The 10,747-nt window shown below is 39.6% G+C and overlaps 1 protein-coding gene across 1 annotated transcript; it reads right to left on the bottom strand.

Annotated features, from left to right (window-relative positions):
• Window positions 1–4,079: 4,079 nt before the first annotated feature.
• LOC144456170 (beta-microseminoprotein-like) lies at window positions 4,080–6,409 on the bottom strand. The gene is made up of 3 exons (XM_078150609.1): window positions 6,310–6,409; window positions 5,334–5,439; window positions 4,080–4,209 (listed from the first exon to the last, which is right to left on the bottom strand). The coding sequence occupies exons 1-3, from the start codon at window positions 6,407–6,409 to the stop codon at window positions 4,080–4,082; spliced, it is 336 nt and encodes a 111-aa protein (XP_078006735.1).
• Between the last annotated feature and the right edge of the window lie 4,338 nt (window positions 6,410–10,747).

The following is a 10,747-nucleotide window of genomic DNA, read 5'->3' as shown; positions in this document are numbered from 1 at the left end:
ATAAAACTATGCATAACCTTTGACCTAGAAATACCACTACTGGGTCTGTATCATAAAGAGACTAAATGGAAAAAAAAGGAGTTTTTGTATGTATTTTTTTAATGTACCTTTTTGTACAAAATTACTTATAGCAGCTCTTTTTGTGGTGGCAAAGAATTGGAAATTGAAGGGATGTCCATCATTTAGGGAATGGCTAAACAAATCATGGTATATGATTGTAATGGGATATTATTGTAGCATGAGAAATGATGAGCAGAATGCTTCCAGAAAAGCCTGAAAAGACTCATATGCACTGATGCAAAGTGATCAGAACCAGGAGAACATTGTACACAGTAACAGCAATATTGTACAACGAATAAGTGTAAATAACAGCTATTCTCAGTAATATATTGATCCAAGACAATCTGAAAGGACTCATGATGAAAAACACTATCCACCTCCAGACAAAATTGATAGTCTGAATACAGATTGAAGTATGCTATTTCTCTCTCTTTTTTCTTCCTTCCTTCCTTCCTTCCTTCCTTCCTTCCTTCCTTCCTTCCTTCCTTCCTTCCTTCCTCTCTCTCTCTCTCTTTTCTTTTCTTCCTCAGCCTGACTAATATGGAAATATACTTTACATAATTACACATGTATAGCCTATATCAATTGTTTACCATCTCAGGTAGGGAGATAGATAGAATTTGGAATTTAAAACTGAAAAATAAAGAATGTTAAAATTGTTTTAAATGTAATTGGGGAAAATAAAATATTAATGTAAAAAAAAGAATTGTCTTGGATCTTTGTATTGCTTGGCATAGCTAAGCCATTCACAGTTGATCACTATACAATATTGTTGTTGCTGTGTACAGTGTTCTTTTATAGTGTTATAGCACAATAGTGTTCCATTGCAATCATATACCATGACTTCATTGCTCATTCTCTAACTGATGGGCATCACCTCAATTTTCAAGTCTTTGCCCCCTCACAAAGAGCTGCTATAAAATTTTTGTACAGATACATCTTTTTCCTTTTTCTTTTTTTGGTATCTTTTTGGGATAAAGACCTAGTACTGGTATTGCTGAATCAAAGGGTATGCGTAGTCTAATAACCCTTTGGGCATAGTTCCAAATTGTTTTCCAGAATGGTTGGATCAGTTCAGAACCCTACCAATAGTGATTGGTGTCCCAATTTTCCCACATTCCCTGAAATATTTGTCATTTTCCTTTTCTGTCATATTAGTTCAATTGATAGGTGTGAAGTGGTACCTAAGAGTTGTTTTAATTTGCATTTCTTTAATCAATAAGGATTTAGAGCATTTTTTCATATGACTGTAGATAACTTTGATTTCTTCATTGGAAAATGGCATGTTCATGTTTTTTGACCATTTATCAATTGGGGAATGATTTGTATTAATAAAAATTTGACTCAGTTCTCTACGTATTTGACAGATGAATCCTTTATCAGAGACACTTCCTATAAAAATTTCCCCCCAGTTTTTTGCTTTCCTTGAAATCTTGGTTGCATTGGTTTTGTTTGAGCAAAACTCCTTTAATTTAATATAATAAAAAATCCAATTTACATTCTGTAACACTATCTCTTGTTAGGCAATAAGTTCTTCTTTTATTAATAGCTGTGACAGGTAAAATATTCCACCCTATCCTAATCTTCTCATGATATCACCCTTTACATCTAAACCTATTATGATGTTATCTTGGAATATGGTGTGAGGTGGTCATTTGTACTTGGTTTCTGCCATACTGTTTTCCATTTTTCCAACAGTTTTTGTCAAATAGTGAGCTCTTGTCCCAAAAGTATGGATCTTTGAATTTATGAAACAGAAGATTACTATAGTTGTTTCCTACTGTGTATTGTGTACCTAGTTCATTCCACTGATCCACCACTCTACTTCTTAGCCAGTGCCAGATTGTCATGATGATTACTGCCTTGCAATACAGTTTGTGATCTGGTACAGCTAGGCCACCTTCCTTCACATTATTTTCATTAATTCCCTTGATGTTCTTGAACTTTTGCTCTTGCAAATTCATCTTGCAGATGAATTTTGTTATTACTTTTTTTTTTTGGCTAGGCAATGGGTTAAGTGACTTGCCCAGGGTTACACAGCTAGTAAGTATTATGTGTCTGAGGCTGGATTTGAACTCAGGTCCTCCTGAATCCAGGGCAGGTGCTCTATCCACTGCGCCACCTCGCTGCCCCTTTGTTATTACTTTTTCTAGCCCTAAACAATACTTTTGATAGTTTGGTTTATAAAGCACTGAATAAGTATATTCATTTGGCTAGAATCGTCTTTGTATTATGTTGGCTTCATGTACTCATGAATAAACTGATATTCTTCCAGTTGCTTAGTTCTGACTTCGTGTGAAAAGTGTTTTGTAATTGTGTTCATATAGTTCCTGGGATTGTTTTGGCAGGTAGATTCCCCAGTATTTGATATAATCTGCAGTTATTTAAAATGGAATTTCTCTACTCTTACTGCTGGATTTTGTTGGTAATATGTAGAAATGCTGAGGATTTCTGTAGCTTTAGTGTGTATCCTGCAACTTTTCTAAAGTTGTTAACTGTTTCAACTACTTTTGGAGTTGATTCTCCACCTATATCATTGTATCTGCAAAGAATGATAATTTTGTTTCCTCATTGCCTAGTCTAATTCCTTCAAATTTTTGCTCTTGTCTTATTGCTATGGCTAGCATTTCTAGGACAATATTGCATAGGCATCCTGATAATGGGCATCCTTGCTTCACCCCTGATCCTTACTAGGATCTTACTAGCCTTACAAAGGCTTCTATGCCATCCCCACTTTAGATAATATTTACAGTTGGTCTTACATAAATACTACTTATGCTTGGGAGAATGTTTTCTTCACTATTTTTGTTACTATAGCTTTTCAGTCAATGCTCTTTCCATAAGCTAATAGTCCTAGTATTTTATTGATATGGGAGGACACCCTAGATAGGGCCTGATGAGCAACAATAAAAACTACAGCCCTTCAGACAAACCTAGAAACCTGAGAGAAGAAGTAATGTTCTTTCCTCTGGGAAGCAAACTATCAATTCTAATGAGTTTGGAGAGTGAGCTCCAGAGGAAGTGCCACAGGTATTTGTACCTTTCTTTCTATCTTCAGAACTTGGGACAGTACTTGGCCCATAGTAAGAGCTTAATCCATGCTTGTTGATCCATTGATTGTAAGGAATTGTAAGTTTGTAAGGAATGCTGTTGATTGACTGATTACTGAAAGAAGATTTGAACTCGAGTTCTCTGAATCTAAACACATCACTTTTTATATAATATCACTATCTTTGTAGGAATCTTATACAAACTTTCACAGCTTCAGGGCTTCCCTAGGCTTAGAATGAGAGGTACAATACACTTCCACTCAGTTTATTTCAAGGCTATCAGTGAAATGCTTAGGCTTCCCCATCTGTTATCTCTCATTCTCACTATCTCACAACCTCCCTTTTCCTCTCCTACATTTACATGCTTGATGTATTTTATAATGCTACTCAACTGAAAGTCATCATCACTGGTAAATATGTCACCTTGCATCTGTCAAGTATCTTTCCATTATTCCTTGGGTTATTTGTAATCTTAATTCTTCCAAGATTGAGGTCCCAGGATTCTCAAACATGGATTTGGGAGGTGAGTAGAAGCAAAAAAGCATGGAGTGTTTGAGCCCCAAAGTGTATATTCTAGGTATTGCCCCAGAGAAACACCACAGAGAAAGGCCCCACTTCTATACGGAATTTGGACATTGATTCCTTAAAAGGAAAAGAGCAGATCCATTTCATGCTACGGTCAATATATTTTCTTTAGGTATTCATCAGACAGCAGGTTACAGGAGGTAGGGCACAACCTAGGTGCCTAGAGGATATCAGAAGCCACAGAGATGGCACTTTGTGGTTTGAATTAGCGTGCCAAAGACTTGACAATGCTTTGAATAGAGTGAAGATCCAAGGTAATGCCCACATGATTCCCAGCCCCTGCTGCTCTGAATTCCAAGGAAAGGTCAACTGCTTCAAGAATTGGCAAGTTCTAGTAGGATGAAATGACTTTGGCAGCAACATCAGGAGAAGGAGGTGGAGTGGTTAACCTACATACTTTGTGACTTTACAGGCTACAGCAGGATTGGCTTTCTGTACAGCAAAGACAGTACAGGTAAACTTGTTGAACTTTTCCACGCACTTGACTTTGTCATAGGACTTGGGCCTTATCACCCTGTTGGTTAAAGAAAATTGGTCAAAGATTAGGGTTTTCCTTGGGAAATGATGAATAATTTATTAAGACTGTTACCCTTGTTCCAGACAACCTCCAACCATGAACCACCTGTCCTTCCAAAACACCTACTGAGCCATCTCGATCTTCTCACAAATATAGATGGATAACACATTAGGTCTTTGGTGCTGGTTAGTGTGCACTAAAGCCAAGGACACACAGTTAATAAGTTTCTGATCTTCAATGTAAATAGAAAAGAATAACAGATTCTAGATTTCAAATGGGAAGGGACAGTAGAAGTCACCATGTCCACCCCCCCTTTTTTTTAATAGATGAAGAAACTGAAGCTGAGATTGGTCAAGTGGCTTGTCCAGGGTCATATAAATAATCAGTTTATGAGCTTAGATTTCAATAGAAAACTATCATAGATCCTAGATTCCAAACTGGAAGGGACTTTAGAAGTCATCAAGGTCAAAACCCTCTTTTTTTCAATGGAAGAGGAAACAGAGGCTCACAAAAGTCAAACGACTTGCCCAGGGTCACACAGATAACATGTATGTGTTGAGGAAGGTTCTGAACTCAGGTCATCCAAACACCAAGCCCAGTGCTCCATGCAGAGGTTAAAAGTCTTTTTCTACTCTTTCCTGATTGGATCACATCCAGAATATCTTATCCAGTTCAGGGAGTAACCTTTTGGGAAATAAATTGATCATCTGGGCACATTCACAGGATAAAAAAATGGAGAGAATGAAAACAGTGACATAAAAGGATCAATATAAGAATCATCGCCTGAAGAAGGGAAAATTCTGTGACAGGGAAGGGGGAAAATCTATTGCCCTTAGCTGGCTTGGCCTCAAGAGGCAGAGCTAAGAGCTGGGGAATAGAGGCTGAGAAGCATCTGTTTTTAATTAAGTGAAATGGGAGGAAAGCTTCCTAACCTTGAGAACTCTTCAGAAGAAAAAGGGATTGTCCTCACTGAAGGCCTTCAAACAAAGTCCCATTGGGCATGTGTTGAGCAGGGGTTTCTGGTTCCCAAATAGGTCCTAGTTCATACCTCCTGAGGTCCCTTTCAGCTCAGAGATTCTGTCATTTTACATCAGTATGTTTAGGGCCAGTTTCAGACTCACGTGTTGCAGCAACTTAGTCCAACTCCTTGACGACAAGAACAGCGAATACAGTTAGATTCCGACTCGGTGCCGAAGCTGAACCATCGACCATTAGGGTCTCTGCAACCTAAGACAGAATATGTGGCAAATCTTCTGTTAAATTGCAATTGATGCCTCTGCAACAGATTTTACCAAGTCCTTAAGGCCACCTTGAATGGTACCACACTTAACCATCCTAACAATGGATAATCTGGACCACTTTTAAAGACCTCCAATGGAGGTTCTATTATTTCCCTTGCCAACTTCCTCTGCTGCTACACAATGCATTCAATTAAGAACAGCCCTTAAGTCATTCACCAGGCTTTTACAGTGACCATTGGAAATATCTAATACATTAACTTGGAAGATATGTTAGCAGAGCAAGAGTAGCACATAAGCTCCATGAAGGCAGGGACTTTTTTTTAGGGTTTCTTTTCTTTCCATCTTAATTTTCTTTCCGTGATTAATTTTGCCATTGTAGCTAAAACCTTTTGCACACAGTAAATGTTTAATAGATGAATTGAGTGACTAAGTATTTAAGTGCTTGAGGCACAGAGAGGGCTATAGTTTGCCCAGTATCACAAAGCTAGTCAAGTATCAGAAGCAGGATGTAAACCCTGATCTTCCAAACTTCAATCCCAACTTGCACCAATAATACATACTGCCCCGTGGAAACATATTATATGTATATAAGAAGTACTGGCCCTTAATTATGAGATAGAAGAAAGATGATGGGGAAGGGCCATACATGTATGTGTAGATAGCTGCCTCTTTTCTCCACCTCAGTCACATCTTTAGATTAAATCCACCTTTCCTACCTTTTGTCCACTACTCCCATCCTGTGGGACTTGGCTCCAGTGGACACAGACAAGCTATTCAAGCTTGCCCCAGTCACTTTTCTTGCTAAACAAATCCTCCTATCCCTAGGGACTGGAAACAGTTGTGAACAAAGATTTACCTTCTGGTCCACCACCTGGAGTGATCTGCAATGGGTAAAATGTGCACTGAGCATCACAAAATGTCACAAAGATGGTCAAGGCAAGGAGAATACCTAACATAGTATTCTATTAAAAAAGAAAAGATGAAGATTAAAGATGGTTGGGAAGGGAAAATGGCTAGAGTTTTTTAAAGTTTAATAGCTGCTCTCTTATTTTATTCCACAGTCACTTCTCAATATATAGTCCTTCCTGGCAATGGACCCTTCCTTTGTAATAACAAAGCCTACAGTGTTGGCATAGTGGATAATGCTCTGGACATGGAGTCAGGAAGACTTGAATTCAATCTGGCCTCAGATACTAACTGTGGGATCCTGGGCAAGTCATGCAACCTGACTGCTTCAGTTTCCTCATTTGTAAAATGGGGGCAATGTTTGCCTGTCTGGATTCTTATGAGGATCAAATGAGAGAATGTTGGAAAAGTGGTATTACTACCTAAAATGGTCAAGCAAAATCAACCAACACAGTTAAACAATTATGTCTCATAGGATCCCAGGATCATAAATTTAGAGTTATAAAGGTACTTAGAGGTCATGAAGTATGGCACCCTCCTTTTACAGATGAGGAAACTGAGGCCTTGACAAGACCTTAGCAAGACTCTGGCTCATTCACAGACCACAACCTAGTGGCTGAGGCATGGTTCAAGCCTTTGTCATACTGACTCCAAATATCCACTGCATCTCTGTACATTTTACCTTCTGCATCCATGGTCAGCCACTTTTCTGATAAGAGGAGACAAATACTGTGTGACCCTCAGCAAGTCACATCTTGCCTCTGCTTGCCTCACTTTCCTGCATTGAAAATGGAGATAATAGCACCTACTTCCCAGGGTGGTTGTGAGGATCAAATGAAATAATGATTGTAAAGCACTTAGCACAGTGAGTAGCACATAGTAGATGCAATATGAAGGCCAGCTATTCTTACTGCATAGACCACATTGCATAGCAGCATGTTAATGCTACTTAGTATTAATACTTTTTGTCTCTTATCCTTTGGAAATAAAGTTGCTTATTGCATTACATCTAAATTCAGGAGATTTTTATTCCTTTCCTTTTCCATCACTGTACTAATTTTGTACATTGTTTTCCTGAGCCTACTTTCTTCACTCTGCATTAGTTCATTCAGACTTCCATGTTTCTGTAATTTCTTCATAGTTGTCATTTCTTAAATGACAATAATGTTCCATTCTATTCATGCCATGATTTGTTAATCCAGATCCAAGACTTTGAATTCTTGAACTTAGGACAAATTGGTTTCAAAGAAAAAGAGGTTTTGGAGAGAAGTGGGGGAATTGACAGGGATGATGATGTTGGCATAGAGTACTTCCTGACTATGGGTGCAGTTATATAGGGAGACATCTTAGCTTGTTGCCAATATGGTTAAGTAGAAGGCAGTAGCTTGGAGAGGGGCATAATGACAATGGACTTTGGGTTTGGCAGTATAGAGGTAATTAGAAGTTTACAACTGAGATTAAAAAAACAGATTTCTGTGATTTAATAAATAGTGGGGGCTCCAGAGGAAGAACTGTCTCTACCAAGGCAGAGAGATGACTCCTCTGTCACTTTTAGACCTAGAGAGGTAAGTAGAAGACAGACAACTAGGATATATGATAAGCAGGATTGAAACCCTGAGTGTCCTGAATCTTAGCACTGCTCCCTGTCCACTACATTAAACCCCATTTGTACAGGGAGCCCATGAGGAACTTTGACAAGCAGCCCCATTGAGAACTTGATGACTTTCAGGAGAAACCCAAATCCCTGACTCATGAAAACCTAACAACATGTCTTCATTTCCCTTCAAAGATGGACCCTTTTACTTACCAATGTGCTTGGCACCCTCTCTCTTGGAAGATGCCGTTGCTCCTGAAGGAAATCAGGCCAGGACACTCATTCTCTCTCTCTCTCTCTCTCTCTCTCTCTCTCTCTCTCTCTCTCTCTCTCTCTCTCTCTCTCTCTCTCTCTCCATATGTATACATACATACACACATAAATACATACATATATATGTATATCTATATCTATATCTATATCTATATCTATATCTATATCTATATCTATATGAGGGAGATTGATAGAATGATTTTGCAATAATAGCCAAAAGGAAATAAAACACATAAAAGTGACAATTAATATTGTATCAACAGAGGGCAGGTTGCCAACTGGAAACCCCACTTAAATAGCCTTGCATTGTCTCTGCAAGAATACTAACATATAAGAATCAGCCCAGTGGATCTGAGAGATTGTCCCACATGGTCCAGGATTCTGGCTCTGGCAATGCCATGAAGGGATGTTTTCTCACAACTTGGTCATCCTCCATGATACATACCTAACAAGTTAGGAGCATCTCCTCAAACATTCTGAATTTGTCCATAATAATCCACCATTGGTTCCAAAGAACAAGTTCCCTAGATGCAGTCTTCCATCTCCTGCCTTCAAGCCTTTGTGTGAAGCTTTTGTACCCCACCCCACCCCAATGCATGAAATGATCTCCTTTCTCACTTCAGTCTCTGGAAGTCCTTCTCTCCTTTCAAAGGTCAGAGGTGTCCCTTTCTTCCAGAAGAATTAGTATTAGTGTGAACGTATGCATTTTTATGTTTACACTACTCCCCTTAGTAGACTATGAGCTCCTTGAGGGAGGCATTGTCTCACTTTAGGTTACAACTGCTTGTGGGGCAGTTAGTGGGACCTGGATAAAGAGCTATATCTGAAAGATCTGAGTTCACATTTGGCCTCAGATGAACAATGCGTGACTCTGGGCAAATTACTTAACCTTTGCTCAGTTTCCCAAACTCTAAAATGGGGTTAATAAAGGTACCTACCTCATGAGATTTTTATGAGGATCAAATGAGATAATGTTAATAAAAAGGCTTTTGCATAGTACCTGTCAGGTACTAGTTGCTACACAAATGCTTATTTCCTTCCCCATCCCCTGCTTCCCAGTAAGACAATTCATTAAGAGCAGTGCTCTATGGGAATGGGGCCAGGACAGCAAGTTTTCATGTCAGGAAGAGGTCCAGAGCTGGCTTTGGTTGGGTTGTCACAGTTGGGTTGCCTGGGCAGCAGATGTGAAGTGGGACTTCAGAGGAGGGAGGAGATAGAGAGAGACTATGATGATGGATGGAGGCAGAGACAAGTGTCATTTAGGTCACAGGTTAGCATAAGGCTGGCCCTGTCTGTACCCTCTTTGATTTGAAATATTCCATCTGACCTCTACAATGAGCATTTTAGGGCCAGCATATGTTTACAGTTTTGGCTGCAGTAGAAAACTGGGTCAATATCCACAGCACCAGGGTTGACAATGACCTCAAGCTTCCTTTTCTGGCTGTCAGCTAAGTTCAGAGTAAATCATGGTATGATGAGGAGGTGCCAGGAAGGAAAGACAACAATTCAGGCAGTTTATTACTCATAGATATGTAAGTGTATGTGTCTTTTCACTCTTCAGTCCCATAGATATGCCTCAGGGGCTTGGGCAGTGCATCCCCATCAAGATCCCACATCTCCTGGGTCACTGTCTTTATAGCTGATTGTTGTTGCTGGGCTAATTCACAGAGCCTGAATGGCAGGGCATCCTGAGGGGTTAGTCATCCAACAGGTGGTCTGGACTGAGACCCACCTGCTCCATCTCAAGAACATTGTGACTAGGAAAGTTGGCACACCTGGATTAGATGAAGTTTGCTAACCTCACATCCCAAACTCTAAGTGTAGCCAACCAAGGCAATTGTTGGGAACATAGGAACTTCCTAGGTGAATCAGTGATCAGATCTGCAGGTCAATCAGTGATCAGAGAGGTAGGCCAATAAGAGGTCAAACATGGAGTCCTATTTGCCAGCTAGGGCTCAGCAATAAGTCAAACCTCACAGTATGTCTTTAGATATGCATGATCAGGGGATGTAAACCCATGTCACATGAGGACCCACTGAAGGGACTGTTGATGTTTAATCTGAAGGAGAAGGGTGGACACGATAGCTCTTCGTATATTTGTATGTAATGCCATAAGAAAGATGGATTAGCAATCTAATTAGTAATCATTAGACTTTTTCTGATTAGCCCCAAATGCCAGAAGTAGGAACAGTGAGCAGAAGGTGCAGAGAGGCAGATTTAGGCTCAATGAAGGAAAACTTAACTAATACTTAGAGCTGTACCAACATGGATTGGGCTTCCCTGAGATGGAGTGAGCTCCCCCTCACTGAAGGCTGGATAGAGAGGATGCTTAGAGCCATTCCTGCTCAGGTATACATGGGTCAAGGTGGCTTCTGAGGTCCCTTCAACCCTGGGGATTTTGAGCACTCTCCAAGTTTTGTGACTTCAGTTTAAAGTCAGATTGTCTGAAAAATGAGATGGGAGGAATCTTTTTCCATTAATTCATTGTGAAAGTTGATTTTTGCCTCTTTTTAGCTTACAA

Source organism: Phascolarctos cinereus, unplaced genomic scaffold, assembly GCF_003287225.1.
Source record: "Phascolarctos cinereus isolate Bilbo 61053 unplaced genomic scaffold, phaCin_HiC Scaffold_3;HRSCAF=262, whole genome shotgun sequence".
Classification (NCBI taxonomy): Eukaryota; Metazoa; Chordata; class Mammalia; order Diprotodontia; family Phascolarctidae; genus Phascolarctos; species Phascolarctos cinereus.
This window is presented reverse-complemented; position numbering and strand designations above follow the sequence as displayed.

Coding starts and splice junctions, on each gene's coding strand:
- LOC144456170 (XM_078150609.1), bottom strand. CDS start 6,409: ATGTTAGGTATTCTCCTTGCCTTGACCATCTTTGTGACATTTTGTGAT. Junction 5,440..6,309: donor TCCAGGTGGTGGACCAGAAG/GTAAATCTTTGT, acceptor ATTCTGTCTTAG/GTTGCAGAGACCCTAATGGT. Junction 4,210..5,333: donor GGACTAAGTTGCTGCAACAC/GTGAGTCTGAAA, acceptor TTTAACCAACAG/GGTGATAAGGCCCAAGTCCT.